The 16,664-nt window shown below is 42.1% G+C and overlaps 1 protein-coding gene across 1 annotated transcript in view; it reads left to right on the top strand.

Annotated features, from left to right (window-relative positions):
• MRPS15 (mitochondrial ribosomal protein S15) overlaps nt 1-15,831 on the top strand; it is a 29,326-nt gene extending 13,495 nt beyond the window's left edge. The window contains exons 5-8 of the mRNA XM_082247409.1: nt 7,585-7,669; nt 9,821-9,879; nt 12,642-12,833; nt 15,591-15,831. Coding sequence (XP_082103535.1) covers nt 7,585-7,669; nt 9,821-9,879; nt 12,642-12,833; nt 15,591-15,686 — 432 coding nt within the window. The 3' untranslated portion in view covers nt 15,687-15,831. The remainder of the gene's footprint in view (nt 1-7,584; nt 7,670-9,820; nt 9,880-12,641; nt 12,834-15,590) is intronic.
• Nucleotides 15,832-16,664: the final 833 nt, after the last annotated feature.

Genomic DNA, 16,664 nt, shown 5'->3' with positions numbered 1-16,664 from the left:
TATGCATTTCAACGACAATGAAATCTGTCGTCCTCGGGGAGACCGTGAATTTGATTGGCTCCACAAAGTTCGGCCCCTCATAGACCACTTCAGTCAGCGGTTTGCAGCCTTGTTTACCCCCAAACAAGTTGCCTGCATTGACGAGTCCCTGATTAAATTTACTGGCCGCCTTGCCATAAAACAGTACCTCCCCAGCAAGCGTGCCAGATACGGGGTCAAACTGTAAAAGCTCTGTGTCAGGGCCACAGGCTTTACAGTTAGTTTCCGGGTCTATGAGGGAAAAGATAGCACTGTGGAGCCCCCCAACTGCCCAGACTACATAGGGAGCAGCGGCAAGATAGTTTGGGACTTGGTGTCACCCTTATCCGGAAAGGGGTACCATTTGTATGTGGACAAATTTTACACAAGCGTGCCACTATTTAGTCACCTGCTTGAATTACAAATTGACGCATGTGGCACCGTGCTTCCCCCAACGGCTTGTAAATTCCCGTCTTAGTCGGGGGGAGAGAGCCTGCTTGAAAACTGACAAATTGCTTTCAGTGAAGTGGAGGGATACACGGGATGTTTTTGTTCTGTCCTCCCTTTACGCAGACACGACGATCCAAATTTCTACTGCAACTGGCATTATGGAGAAACCCCTCTCTGTCCACAACTACAACCTTAATATGGGAGGGGTGGACCTTAACAACCAGCTTTTGGCGCCGTATTTAGTTGCCTGTAAAGCCAGACGCTGGTACAAAGAAGTGTCTGTTTATTTATTCCAATTGGCTATGCTGAACGCCTTTGTCCTATATAGGGCGTCAGGACGAACCAGATCCTTCCGAGAATTCCAGGAAGAGATCATCAACGCCTACCTGTACCCAGGAGGTATGCCTGCCCAACTTCCCCTTCCAGATGCAGTGAGCTGGCTGCATGAGCGACATTTTCCACATGTCCGCCCGAGTACCCCTACCCAAAGACTCCCCCAAAGAAGATGTGTCTGTAGCAAGCGCGGATTTAGGCGTGACACCTGCTATTATTGTCCCAGATGTCCTGACCAACCTGATCTCTGCATCGGGGAATGTTTGGAGCGCTACCACACACTAGTAGAGTATTAGTGTAGGGTACAGTACGACATAGTGTAGGGCACACAAACACAGGGTCTCGAAAGATTTGAGAGACACAAGCTAGAAAATTGCAGTTCACAGAAAAAAAAGTGTTTAAAAAAAAAAAAAAAATACAAAAACAGTTGTCTTGTCAGTTATTTTTATGTTCTTCTACTCTTCCCACTGTACTTTTACTGTACTTTGTTTGTTTTTCACTTGCAGGTACCCGTCGGCTGCCACACTGATTTTATATATTCTGACACAAACGGCGTTTGCGCTCAGCATATATGGATACCTCTGATGGCAGCAGCTGTGGTAGGCGTGATTTCACCACTGCAGTTAAAATACCTTTAGGTATACGCGGAATATTGTCATGTATACCCACCATTAAATCAGTGGGTTTGGTTGTTGGGCGGTTAATGGTGTGTAAAACTACACAATATTCCTGTGGTGATTTCTGTTAGGTTCTCTTTTTTTTCGTTCAGCCCACAGGCTGCTTGAAAAAAAAAAAAAACCCTACACTATATGCCAAACAAGGACCAGCAATGTACTAGTACGTTGCTGGACTTTGAGTGGTTATACCAGGATGATGCCTGCAGATTTAGGCCTCACCTTGGTATCGTTTTTTACAGCCAGCGGTCTGCTTACATGTAAAAGCAATCCTAGCGGATAATTGGCCGCTAGACTGCTTTTGCATGCAGTGGGAGGGGACTACCCCCCTCCCGCTGCCTTCCGTGGTTTTTCTCAGGCTCTCCTGTCCCGCCGGTTAACCCGAGAGTGCAGCCGGTGGTTCAATTATCTAACCATAGAGCTGATTGGAGATGAGAATGGCTCCAATCATCTCTATGGCCTAAGACAGTGGTCCTCAACTCTGGTCCTCGGGGCCCACTAACAGGCCAGATTTTAAGTATTACCTTGGGGAGATGCAGACTAGAAAACTGCAATCACTGAGCAGCAAATGAGATCACCTGTGATGTAATTTAGTTATCTTGCAAACCTGGCCTGTTAGTGGGCCCCCGAGGACCGGAGTTGAGGACCACTGGCCTAAGATACCGGAAGCTACGAGTATTTCATGACTTCTGTTTCGCCAGAAATAAACAGCGCCATTGGGAAATTGGGAAAGTATTTTATCACACTAATTTTAGTGTGGTCAGATGCGTTAAGGTCAGAGGAGAGATCTAGAGTCTAAAAGACCCCAATTTTTTAAAAAGAGAGTACCTGTCACTACAGATTGCTATCATAGGTGATATTTAAATTCACTGTGATAACAATAAAAATGATTAAAAAAAAAAAAAATGAAAGGAAAGGTGTCAAAATAACATAAAAAAGCAAAAAAAAAAAAAAAAAAAATCAAGCCCCCCCCCCCTGCTTGCGCGCATATGTAAACTGCAATTGCAGTGAGGTGTCGCCGCGAACGCCAGGTCAAGGGCAGTAATTCTTGCAGTAGACCTCCTCTGTAAGTCTAAAGTGGTAACCTGTAAAGACTTTTAAAGGCTTTTAAAAATGTACGTAGTTTGTTGCCGCTGCACAGGCGTGCGCAATTTTTAAAGCATGTCATGTTTGGTATCTATGTACTCGGCATAAGATCATCTTTTAAATTTTACCAAACAATTTGGAATTCTATAGTGTATTTGTGCATTCAATTTAAAAAAAAAAATTTTTTTCACAGAAATTGCGTTTGGAAAATCTGTGCGCAAATACCGTGCAACATCCACCATTTTGTTCTATAGGGCCTCTGCTTTAAAGAAATATATCATATTTGGGGGTTCAAAGTAATTTTCTAGTAAAAAAGAATATTTTTTCATGTAAACAAAGTCACAGAAAAGGCTTGGTTTTCAAGTGGTGATGTGTGGCTAAGATTGAGCATAAAATGCCGGGACGGTTCAAACACCCCCCAAATGACCCCTTTTTGAAAAGTAGACACCCAAAGCTATTTGCTGAGAGGCATATTGAGTCCATGGAGTATTTTATATTTTGCCCTGAGCTTAGGGAAGGTGACAATGACAATTTGTTTTTGTTTTTTTTGTTTTTTTACACAAAGTTGTCACTAAATGATATATTGCTCACGCATGCCATGGGTATATGTGAAATGACACCCCAAAATACATTCTGCTGCTTCTCCTGAGTACAGGGATGTGAAATGACACCCCAAAATACAGTGCCTTGCGAAAGTATTCGGCCCCCTTGAACTTTTCGACCTTTTGCCACATTTCAGGCTTCAAACATAAAGATATAAAACTGTAATTTTTTGTGAAGAATCAACAAGTGGGACACAATCATGAAGTGGAACGAAAATTTATTAGATATTTCAAACTTTTTTAACAAAAAACGGAAAAATTGGGCGTGCAAAATTATTCAGCCCTCTTAAGTTAACACTTTGTAGAGCCACCATTTGCAGCGATTACAGCTGTAAGTCGCTTGAGGTATGTCAGTTTTGTCAGGTATCAGTTTTGCACATCGAGAGACTGAAATTTTTGCCCATTCCTCCTTGCAAAACAGCTCGAGCTCAGTGAGGTTGGACGGAGAGCGTTTGTGAACAGCAGTTTTCAGTTCTTGCCACAGATCCTCGATTGGATTCAGGTCTGGACTTTGACTTGGCCATTCTAACACCTGGATATGTTTATTTGTGAACCATTCCATTGTAGATTTTGCTTTTATGTTTTGGATCATTGTCTTGTTGGAAGACGAATCTCCATCCCAGTCTCAGGTCTTTTGCAGACTCCATCAGGTTTTCTTCCAGAATGGTCCTGTATTTGACTCCATCAATCTTCCCTGTCCCTGCTGAAGAAAAGCAGGCCCAAACCATGATGCTGCCACCACCATGTTTGACAGTGGGGATGGTGTGTTCAGGGTGATGAGCTGTGTTGCTTTTACGCCAAACATAACGTTTTGCATTGTTGCCAAAAAGTTTGATTTTGGTTTCATCTGACCAGAGCACCTTCTTCCACATGTTTGGTGTGTCTCCCAGGTGGCTTGTGGCAAACTTTAAACAACACTTTTTATGGATATCTTTAAGAAATGGCTTTCTTCTTGCCACTCTTCCATAAAGGCCAGATTTGTGCAGTATACGACTGATTGTTGTCCTATGGACAGAGTCTCCCACCTCAGCTGTAGATCTCTGCAGTTCATCCAGAGTGATCATGGGCCTCTTGGCTGCATCTCTGATCAGTCTTCTCCTTGTATGAGCTGAAAGTTTAGAGGGACGGCCAGGTCTTCGTAGATTTGCAGTGGTCTGATACTCATTCCATTTCAATATTATCACTTGCACAGTGCTCCTTGGGATGTTTAAAGCTTGGGAAATCTTTTTGTATCCAAATGCGGCTTTAAACTTCTCCACAACAGTATCTCGGACCTGCCTGGTGTGTTCCTTGTTCTTCATGATGCTCTCTGCACTTTAAATGGACCTCTGAGACTATCACAGTGCAGGTGTATTTATACAGAGCCTTGATTACACACAGGTGGATTCTATTTATCATCATTAGTCATTTAGGTCAACATTGGATCATTCAGAGATCCTCACTGAACTTCTGGAGAGAGTTTGCTGCACTGAAAGTAAAGGGGCTGAATATTTTTGCACGCCCAATTTTTCAGTTTTTTAATTGTTAACAAAGTTTGAAATATCCAATAAATTTCGTTCCACTTCATGATTGTGTCCCACTTGTTGTTGATTCTTCACAAAAAAATTACAGTTTGATATCCTTATGTTTGAAACCTGAAATGTGGCAAAAGGTCAAAGTTCAAGGGGGCCGAATACGTTTGCAAGGCACTGTACATTCTGCTGCTTCTTCTGAGTACAGGGTTACCACATGTGTGAGACTTTTTGGGAGCCTAGCTGTGTACGGGACCCCGAAAACCAATCCCCACCTTAGGTTTTCTAATGGCGTAAATTGTGTTTTACCTCTTCACTACCCGTCACAGTTTCAGAGGCCCTGAAATTTCAAGATAGCACAAAACCCCCCCAAATGACCCCATTTTGCAAAGTAGACACTCCAAGCTATTAGCTGAGAGGCATGGTGAGTCCATGGAATAGTTTATATTTTGCCACAAGTTTCGGGAAAATTATAATTTTTTTTTTTTTGTTTGTTTTTTTACACAAAGTTGTCACTAAATGATATATTGCTCACACATGCCATGGGTATATGTGGAATGACACCCCAAAATACATTCTGCTGCTTCTCCTGAGTACAGGGATACCCCATGTGTGAGATTTTTTGGCAGTCTAGCCGCGTACAGGACCCCTAAAACCAATCCCCACCTACAGGCTTTCTAAGGGCGTAAATTGTTGATTTCACTCACTACCTATCACACTTTTGAAGGCCATGAAATGCCAAGATGGCACAAAACCCCCCAAATGACCCCATTTTGCAAAGTAGACACTCCAATCTATTTGCTGAGAGGCATGGTGAGTATTTTGCAGCTCTCATTTTTTTTTGGAAAATGAAGAAAACTCAGGAAAATGCATTTTATTTCCTCTTTTTTCAATTTCCAAAACTTTGTGACAAAAAGTGAGATCTGCAAAACACTCAACATGCCTCTCTGCAAATAGCTTAGGGTGTCTACTTTCCGAAAAGGGGTCATTTGGGGGGGGGGGGGGGTTGTGCTGTCTTGGCATTTCATGGCCTCCGAAACTGTGATAGGTAGTCAGGAGTGAAATCAACAATTTACGCCCTTGGAAAGCCTGAAAGTGGTGATTGATTTTCGGGGTCCCCTACTCACCGGACTGTAAGAGGAATCAGGCCTTATAAATATAAACCAACGGCCAAGATCCCAGGACAGCACCAGAAAAGCTATTCAATAGCTTTTGAGAATGCTCTGATTGGCAGAGCGAAACGCGTCAAGCCGTTACTCTCACGCACTACATCACTTCCGGTCCGAGCAGGATGAACGCAGAGGAAAGTCTGGCGTCCCCGGGATTGGAGCCGATACCGCTTATATTGATGTGATACACTGTAAGTGCAATCTTAAACTGTCTTTTAATAAAGTTGTTATATATTGCGCGATGAGGTCTCTCTCTATTTGATTTTTATGGTGGATCCATAATCCTGGATGACATTTATTGGAAATTGCTGCGATTTGTATATGAGGAGACATTGATCTGAGCTGCTGCTTTTCTGGCGCTGTCCTGGGATCTTGACTGTTGGTTTATATTTATAAGGCCTGATTCCTCTTACAGTCCGGTGAGTAGGGGACTGAGAGGGGAGCACCTGGATTTTTGAGCACTGAGCACTTTTTTGTATGAAGAGGATATTTATACATTTATGGATTGTCACTGAGCACTGGACACTTTTTTATTGTTATCAATTATTGGTTTACAATTATAACTATACTTAGCACTTAATCATACCATTTTTGATATTGTTTGATATTTATTGTATTCATATATTTATAATAATGAGTTTATATCACTTTGCACTTTATATATGACACATGGTATAATAATCATTTTATATATTTATTTAATGATATTTTTGCACATAATATATTGGCACTAGTTACACTTTATTAAAATCATTTATTTATTTACTTATTTAATAAGCAGCGCTGATACTTACCCATTTTAGCTATTGTAAAGGTTTCCCCTTTTTTTCAGCAGCAGCTTATCCTTTATTCTTTATTGGTTACATTTGTTCCTAAGCGCAGGCATTTTTTGCATATTGCCAAGCACCATTGCTTGCCAATTGGCCCAGTGCTGTCATGTATGGGTGTGTAGAGAGTCCTCCGTTTTATGAAAGCTCCAAATCACAACTTAGAGCTTTACACAGGGCTTCGTCTCTTTGCTTTCAGTGCAAAGTGGCAGGGATGTTTATTCCGCTGGGGATAGGGTAAGTTAAATCAACCTTTACTTTGCTTGGCAGAGGTTCACTTTGAAGAATACCCTAATAGATATGTTTTTGCTTTATACATGTGTGGATTTGTAAGGTACATTTCAAGATTTTCCTGCATTATTTGTAAATAATTATTTGTCTTCATATGTGTGAACCTATAGTTTTAACTGTAAATATATTTAAAGGAAAAGTATGACCGAAGCTCTTTTGGCTATACTACTCCAGGGGGGGGGTCACAGGAATGCAGTTTGTTCTGCACTCCTGTGACCTGTTTTCAGTGGACAGCAAGCTAAAATCTGCTGTCAGATGTACTAGAGCCGGTCCAGGCTCTAAATAGATCCAACCATATGTTTGGGATCTGCCCAGAAGCCTGGACCAGCATCTGGCGCTGCCTCTCAGTGATCCGCTGGGAGACTGAGCCAGCTGCTCGTGCCTCCTCCACAGCCCAGCGCTCCAGTGAGCTCTAGAGAGGCAGAGCAGAGAGCCGCTGACTGACAGTCACCAGCTTTCTGCTCACTGAAGACTTAGAACCAAGTGATCAGTGGTGTTTGATCTCTCAGTTCTCAATCTTGGAGCCAGTGGGGGACATATTGATGCTGCATCCACGTATGTGTTTTTTTTCTGTCTTTTTAATAGCATATACTTCTCTTTTTTTGTGCGTTTCTGTGTCTTAGTCTGACAAGCTCAAAATAAAAATCCAGCAGCTCGTGGATAAAGTGAAAAGAAGTCCTGATGATAAAACATCTATAGAAGTCAAAAGTGAGTGCTAAGTTTTAGGAGAGAGATTTCAATAAGCATAATTTATGTGTGCAGGTTTCCTTTGTAGCTTCACTTTATTTCTCAGTGCAGATATCCTTTAAATTTACTGCACTCTAAAGTGTAAGTCATGTATAATTTTTTCATTTTTACAAATATATATAGTGCTTTTGTCATTTAAGCTTTGTAAGGCACAAGTATGAGACTTTCAATAAAATTTGTATTACCAAAGACATGGCTAGTTTTAAAGTGGATTTCCTCAGCTGTGGACAGTGTTGCATGTAGAAATAACTTCTTTCCTGTTCCTAAGTGATGTAAATCTGTACATACGTAACCATTGTTTCTACATCCTATAGTTAATATAAAAGAAGATTACAGGAAGTAAAATGTTTTTTTTTACTATTCACCTTAGTTCCCCTTTTGAAATAGAGAAATGTTCGAAATAATAAGAGGATGCCAAGTAGTAAAAGAGGAGAACCATAAACAGTTTATATGCATGTGAATGTAAAATTTGATTATGGCATAGTAATAATAAAGATTTCATTTTTTTTTACTTGGATCTTAACATGATGACTGCAGGGTTCTGTAAAGCTCCCATGCAATCATAGAAGCTGCAGAAAAATGTCATCAAAATAGCAACAATAAGGCACATGCGTAGTACCTAGCAACCTTACATGTCAGTATTTGCTAACTGCAGCATAAACTCATGAATGCACAAGATCTTGCTGGCTCTGTCGTCTATACCAACCCCACATACACCCTAAACGAAGACAGTGGGCAATATGGCAGTGATGACCTTCATGTGCAGGGTAGAGAGTGTGGTTTTAGCTCAGTAGCAGGCATGCACAGGTCATTGCTGCCATATTTGGAGTGACCTGAGGTGATCTTGCGTATGCCCAGTTTAAAAAAAGTCTGTGGTAGAAATCTAATTGTCAACTTGCACATGCACATTACAGCACCTATGGTAGTGACAGTACAGACCGGACACGACCATACATGTGTGAGCTCTCGCTGTGGAGGAGGGAGGTGCTAGCAGAACGGTACAAGCGGATGGGGGGAATTGCCCTTGCCACTCTTCTGCCAGTATTTCTACCCACTCCTGTCCTCTTAAAAACTCTGGCTGCATGCTCTGTAGTGGAGGACAGTAAAATAGGGATGTGCTATCAGGAGCTTGCTACTCTGTACTCCCCCCCCCCCCTCCTCCCCCCACACACACATACCCCCTGCTAGATAAAGAAGTAGGCAAGCACCTGGCCAAACTCTTTTAAAACTCGTTGCAATTGGCTTATCAGCCAGAGAATCCGTAGTGATCAGTATCCGATCTCCAACCTTTCCAGTTGACCGTTTGATGACTTTGCGTGCTGTAATCTGACTGGAAACTGTGTGATTGGGGTCGTGGTCATGTCACATCAGCTGGTAGTTGAATACAAATTCTGCAAACATCTACTGTTGCTCTGGTTTTTTTTTTTTTTTCCCCATGTTTTTTTTATCATTCCTCCAGCGCGTCTTTCTAGTTTGTCTCTACCCTCATTGTATGTCACTGCTGATATTCATGTGATCTTCCCTTTTCCACTTGTGACCAATTACACAACTGTTTGTCAGTGGTTTTGATCTCTGGTCTCATGTCTAAAGCTGCTTTACGTGCTATGACACACAGATTCATTAAAACAGCAGAAAAGTATACTTGCACACAGGCTGGGACACTTGTTCTGATCTCACCAAAAGTCCCCAAAAGAAACTGTTTGGTGATTCATGACTCTATCATGTATCAAAAGCTAAAATATGCTGGTTCAACTAAAACAGAATAAAACAAAAAAGTGCCGCGCGATACAAATTAGGAAAATAAATAAATCCAGAAAATGTGTGCAATAAATACAAAGTGCAATAGTGCCAAATATTATCAATGTGAACAAATAAAAAATATAGATTAAAAGTAATATTCACAATAATAAAAACAAGGTGCAAATCGTGCACATATAATAATGATAATAAATCTTGCACACCAAAATGAGTGAATATAAATGCAACTGAAAATATGTATACAGTAGCCACCCTGTATGCAATGCACGTTTTGTTCTGCTTTACACTGTATTATCCTGGTTGAACTGACATGGGGAGTTTATAAATACATAAAAATATGTTTTATAATTGCAGTTGCCGTTTTGACAGGCAGAATCCAAAACTTCAAGGAGCACATCCAACTGCACCCAAAGGTAAGCAGTTTACAAAAACCTATTAAGGCTATCATGGTAAAATAAAAATATAAGGTTAAAAAAAAGTGTAAGCGCCTTTTGCACTCGCAGCTCACCCCAAACCTCCACCTGACTAAATAAAGTCTGATGAAGCACAACCCAGAAGTGTTACCCGTTTTCCCTTAGGCCCCTTTCACACTGGTGGACTGATCGGGTCCACCTGTCAGTTTTTCAGGGAGACCTTATCGAACCCTTAAAACAATATACAGTGCTGCGCCAGAAAAAATACAACATGAAATTTAGGAAATATAAATAATGTAAACAAGTGTTTCCAGTGTCCAGAAAATGTGATAACTTGTAAAAGTAACTTCACATCTGTGATCACCACAAAAAATCCGTGATGTGCTCCACTTCATCGCCACCAGAAATCAAAGCCTCTCACCTTCCACACTGACCCAAGAATCAACCCGGGCCAGAAACAGCTTTACCCCACAAGGGTCACAAGATGGTGTAGAGGATCTTCATTAGGACACCTATAGAAATTTCCAGAGTAGGCTCCACTCTCACCATAAGCAGATACCGGGCATAGGAAGGAAAAGCACAAAAAATCGAATGCTCTCCGTATAGATGAATCAGCAAGGTATTTCTTTAAATGAAGTACTCACAAAGCAAGCATTAGACATGTGCATATAAGATACAAGCTCCGCACAGCTGAGAGAATGTAGCGTCCGGCAGGATAGGCTCCGCCCCCTATACGCGTTACGTCGTCGCGTATTGGGCGCTAACTTTCACAGTAGAGGTGGGGTAAAGCTGTTTCTGGCCCGGGTTGATTCTTGGGTTAGTGTGGAAGGTGAGAGGCTTTGATTTCTGGTGGCGGTGAAGTGGAGCACATCACAGATTTTTTGTGGGGATCACAAATGTGAAGATTTGTTCTTACGTGTCACTTTTATAAGTTATCAAATTTTCTGGACACTGGAAACACTTGTTTTACATTATTTATATTTCCTGAATTTCATTTTTCTGGCGCAGCACTGTATATTGTTTGTTTTATTGTGGAGTGAATAACACTGTTTTGTGTTAGCAGCCGGACACTTTAAGATTTTGTTGCACTGTAAGCACAATATTAATTTAATCACACGATTCATTTTACCACTATTGCGCTGATATTTTTTACACTCTTATCGAACCTTGTCTATGGAGCAGTGGAAGTCAATGGACATGGGTCCGTTGACACCCACCGACATCTGATTCGATCCATTCCGCTAAAAAAAGACAGATGGGGATCGTTCCCCATCCATGCTGCGAAACAGATGTCAGTCAGTGTAAACGGACAGGTGGTCTGTTTACATCTAACTGCCCATAGAGGAGAGAATGCTGTGTCTGTCTCCACTCTGCATAAGCAGAGCACTGGCTTTAAGCTTCGCATGGGTTGTAAGTGCATGGGGCAAGGTGAGTAATTTGTGCACCCTAGCTTACTTACAACAAAGCGGCCAGCCAATAACCCCGAGGTTATTTTTTTTTGGTTTTTAGATTTTATAGGGTATCTCCACCTTCACACCTAAACAAAAAAAAAAAACATTAAGACCCTCCTAACAGACTCCTGCTTTTTTAAGTGTCATAAAATGACACTTTATTCAAGTCTTTGATGTGGTGTAGTCACATGGAGTTTGGTGAATTGCACTGCATCAAAATGCAGCATGTGTGCTTTTTTATGCAATGCGTCGCAACCCATCTCAATGCTGTGCTGTGATGTAAACAGGGCACATAAAAAACAATTTCTTTCTATGTCTCTTTGGGATGAGCCTATGCTGATCTATGTAGATCACAGGTGTCAAACACAAGGCCTGCGGGCTGAATGCGGCCCCCCAGGCCATTTCATGTGGCCCTCGCACCTCTCCTGCAGCTGCAGCATCCCCCCCCCCCCCGTCTCATTAGTCAGCAGCAGAGGGGACAGAACTTCTTTGCCAGATCCACTGCTTCTCTGTGCAGCTGCAGAAAGGCTTGTCTTTGCCCACCCCCCCCTTCTCAGCAGTCCGCAGGGAGGAGGAGGGCAGAACGCCTCCTACAGATCCTGCACCTCTCTGTGCAGCCGCAACACCACCTTGTCTCTGCCTCCCCTGGTCTCAGCATTCAGCAGACTCTAGAAGCTGACTCCAGCCCTCCTCTGGTCCTCCTCCAGACCCTGTACTTTCTTCCTCCCAGATCCACCTGCATCTTCTTCCTGGCAGCAGCACAAGGTAAGGGGGTGCTTTGTGATGTAAGGAAGGGTGGGTGACACTTGACTTCTGATGGTGGGGGGGGGGCTCTTGACCTCTCGTGTAAGGGGGTGTGGGGTGCTCTGGACATCTAATCTTACAGATATAACCGGCCCTTTGAGGGCAACCATAATGCTGATGTTGCCTATGATGAAATTGAGCTTGACACCCCTGATGTAGATCAATGTGGATAGTTTGCATGAGCCCTAAGGATTTGTGTGCAAAAATGTTTTCACCTCACTGTCATACACATAAAAAATAGAGGGGTAGGACTACTTTCATTCATCGTCCATTTAATGCCTTTTCTGAATAGTGTTGATAGTAGTTTCAATTCCAGTAGACAGAAACACAACTGTGTAGACTGGTGTAAACATATTGCATAATTGCAGACAGGACATCTGAGTGCTAAAAGGTCTCTCCACTAATTTGTAAGCTTTTCTTTAAAGCTAAGCTTGAAAAAGGTGCATAACATCTTTTGATCTTGATGCTGTTTAACACGGTTTCTTTCTTTTTTTTTTTTTAATGTAGGACAAGGCAAACAAGAGAAAGATGCTAATGACAATAGATCGGCGCAAAAAGATGTTAAAAGAGCTGCGGCTGACTCGTTATGACACTTTTGAGCATGTATGTAAACAGTTGAACATTGTATACACTTTCCCTCCAGAGTACTACAGACGTGCAACCAAGAGATGGAAGGCAAAGAAAGCTTTATGCTTGAAGGTGTGTTTCATTGTTGTTGCATGAAGGATTCACTAGGATTGTAAAGGCTTGTTAAATACCTCTGGGGACCCGCTGTCTTGTTTAAATCTGTAGTAGTTTTCAAGTAAAATTAATTTTTTTTTCTGTGAGTGCTGGCTGTTGCCCCTCTCTTAGCTTAAAGCTAAAATTATGGGTGTTCCTTTGGAGGGAGGTACAGCTAGTACTAAAGCCCCCTGCCCTCTCACTGTGTGTTTCCTATTTCGTGTAATGTGGATTGTGCCTGTGCTCAAGTAATCCAGACATACAGTACATGAAGCCAATACATACAAGCAGTACAGTGCAGATTGGCTATGAGCACTTTTAATTTCCTCTTCGCATGTTCCAACTCCATGTCCCCCCAGCCAGCTGCACACTCATTCTCCACCCTCCTCCTCTCTGGGTTCTGTGTCTTTCTAACCACTTCACGCACTCACTGCTACTTCTCTCCTCTTGGAGCTCTGTGTCCCTGGGCATCTTCATTCTTATACAGAAACTCCCCCGCATTCAATTTGCATGACAGGAGAGGGTGACCGGCTCCCAATGGAGCTGGTATACACAGCTCTGCGATCCGCATTGGAAAAGGGGCCTGTGCGTCTTTAGCTCCCTTTTCGGGTGCGAATTGAGGTAAAAATTCGGACCTGATTTGCACCTGAATCGGTGAACAGGGATACACCGGCCCTCTGCTGTGACCCGCAGCCGCATCAGTGTAAACCCAGTCTCACTTTTTGTCAAAAGCAGAATTGTAACTCGAGAACATCCAAGGAGGCTTGTGCTGGCAGGGTTTTCCTGCTGCTGTAGTGAATGATTTTGCTGGTCTCCCAAGCGTTTCTGCTGCCAGTGACCAGCACCTCCTTTCTAGCAATGTTGCCGTACAGTGAGGGGGCGTAGTGTCCTACCATGCTGCTTAGCAATGACAGGACAGATTTGTATGGGACCAAGTGTTCTATGCACTTGTTCCTCTGGAGGGTTCAATATTGTTTGAAAAAGTTGTAGCTCTACTTCTTTAACCACTTTAGTACCACACTATAGCCAAAAGATGGCGACAGTACGGTATAATAGGACATCTATGGACGCCCTCCCAGAACCCTGCCCCCTGCCCACCTCCTGCAGGATGCATCGGGTGTCCACTTTAGTACCACACTATAGTCAAAAGATGGCGACAGTACGGTACAATAGGACATCTATGGACGCCCTCCCAGAACCCTGCCCCCTGCCCACCTCCTGCAGGATGCATCGGGTGTCCACTTTAGTACCACACTATAGTCAAAAGATGGCGACAGTACGGTACAATAGGACATCTATGGACGCCCTCCCAGAACCCTGCCCCCTGCGCACCTCCAGCAGGATGCATTGGGTGTCCATCGAACACAGCTGATCATAGATCGAGGAAAGGTGCCAATCACAGCTGATCACATGTAAACAGAATTGCCGGTTATCGGCAGTCCTTTCCTCATACGCTATGTCTGTGTGAGGAAAAGAGAGCAGATAAGCGGCAAGCCTGTTAGCACACTGTTCACACTGATAATCGGGGCAATGATCATCAGTGCAGCCTCATCAGTGAAGAAGAAAAAGTACTTATTTGCAAGATTTTATAGCAGAAAAAAAAACGTTTTTTGTTTGTTTTTTGTTTTTTTTTCAAAATTTTCGTTATTTTTCATTTATTTAGCAAACAAATAAAAATCCCAGTGGTGATTAAATACCACCAAAAGAAAGCTCTATCTATCTCAAAAATTGTCATTCAAAGTGCGACAGCGCTGAAAGCTGAAAATTGGCGTGGGCAGGAAGGGGGGGGGGGTGAAAGTGCCCGGTATTAAATTGGTATGTATTGGCTTGTTTTGGAAACTTTATAAAGATGTTGGATTGCCTCTCAAACTGTTGATTAATGGAACAAATGTATTTGGAGAAGTCTGCTAGGCCAGATTTGGAACCAAATGGCCACATATCAGTAATGTTAAAACTTTCTAACTACCAGGACCTACTGTATATGATTAAATGTGATTGTTTCCTTCTGTATGTACCCACTCATTCCCAATAACCCGATTAGAAAATATTAATATGCTCCTATAATGCAGTATAAACTTTCAGTCTTTGCTTTTTGTAAGAAGTTACCAGTTAGTATGAGATATTAGAGTAGGTAGAATTTTTTTGCCAGGTTTGTTCTTTAATATTGATGGATAGGTATCTCATTTGAAAGCAGATAGGGCATGATTGGTCTGAATGTGTGGTGGGAAAGTGAGGCCTGACAGTGCCTCATCATGTGATCGCAGTCTGCTGTGCATTGCAAGCTTCATATTTCTCAAACAGTGCTACTTTGACACTGACCATAACACCCTGAATTTCAAGAATTACAGGCCACTGAAAAAGATATTTCTAGGATTCCTGCTATTCATTGCGTTACAACTTATTTTCTTGAATGGAAAGGAAATATTACGAAATAAAAGGAACTGAAAGTGTTATGAAGCAAATATCATGTGATGAAAGCAACTGTTATCCAACTACCAGCCACATATTAGTTCTGGGGAAATGACTTCATTCACAGTAAAGCTTTATTAGTCTTATCTTAGCTGACCTGGGTTTGGCACTTGCCTTGTAAGTCCAAAATGGCAGCTTTTATCAATTGCTTCTGATTTAGGTATTTTGCTTTCTGAAAGAGTTTATAAATGGGTTCTCTGCTTTACATGTAAATGTACTTATCCCTGCCAAGTTCTCAATGATGTTTCCCTCTTCTTTTTTATATAGGTATATGCAGAAGTAAAGAGACAGAAAGCTGAAGGGTTGATAAAAGAGAAGCAGCCTAGACGATCCAGAGCCAGGCCTATTCCAGTAGAAGCATGAAGGATACATTCATTTCTACTTTTAACTGTAAAAGTTAAATATCATGTTCTTTTCTTTTGTCCATATATCTTCTGTCACATTCTGCTGTGTAAAAACTTATTTTTTTCTAATCCATAATAATAAAACTTCCATTTTGTTTATAGTGGCAATTTGTGTTGAATGTTAAATACTCATTTAGGCTAGGTTCACACTAGACTGCGGTGCAGGAAACCCATGTTCCGCGCACGGTTTCCACACCACATTCAAATCGCACTGCAGTTGCGATCTGCAGCAGATGTCCATGATAAGTTAATAGATCAAATTACATATATTCGACAGCACACCACAGATTGTCACATAACATCCAAATCTTTATTGATGTCATCACATACCTGACGAAGGGGTCCTGCGCAGCGCTGAAACATTGCACTATGTCTTCCGTAATGTGATCATTCTTCAATAAAGATTTAGACGTATTTGACGATTCATGGTGTGCTGGTGAATATGGGCATTTGATCTGTGATGTCTCCAGTTCCAGCTGGTTGTTGCTGCAGCACCAGCTACTCCTAAAGCCTTATCCAGGAAAGTGTGCGATGGGAAAATCAATACTACTAATGTTAAGTTAATGACACACCAAACTCAGGTCACAAACGCAGTGCGTTTGCCTGCAGCGGTTTGCATGGTACATAATACCATGTGGTCTGGTTCCTGTGTATATTATAAAGTAGTGCATACGTTGCTTTGGTGCGGTACGGTCAAATGAATAGGCTGATATCGCACTACACCCAGATCACATGTGAATCGCACAGGAACCGGCCCTAAGACCCTAAAAAAAGTGTGCATGCCAATGAGTCTGGCAAGGGTTTTAGAATGTTACCAAATTATTTAAATTCCTTTTTACTGTAGGAAAATATTTTACAAGTGGCATAGATTTCAACTGATAACTAATTTGCACAGGACTGGCTGAGCCTGCAAGTCCAGCCCAAGAGCTGACATTTT

The sequence above is a fragment of the Pelophylax lessonae genome (genome assembly GCF_965119305.1).
Source record: "Pelophylax lessonae genome assembly, chromosome: 2".
Lineage (NCBI taxonomy): Eukaryota > Metazoa > Chordata > Amphibia > Anura > Ranidae > Pelophylax > Pelophylax lessonae.
This window is presented reverse-complemented; position numbering and strand designations above follow the sequence as displayed.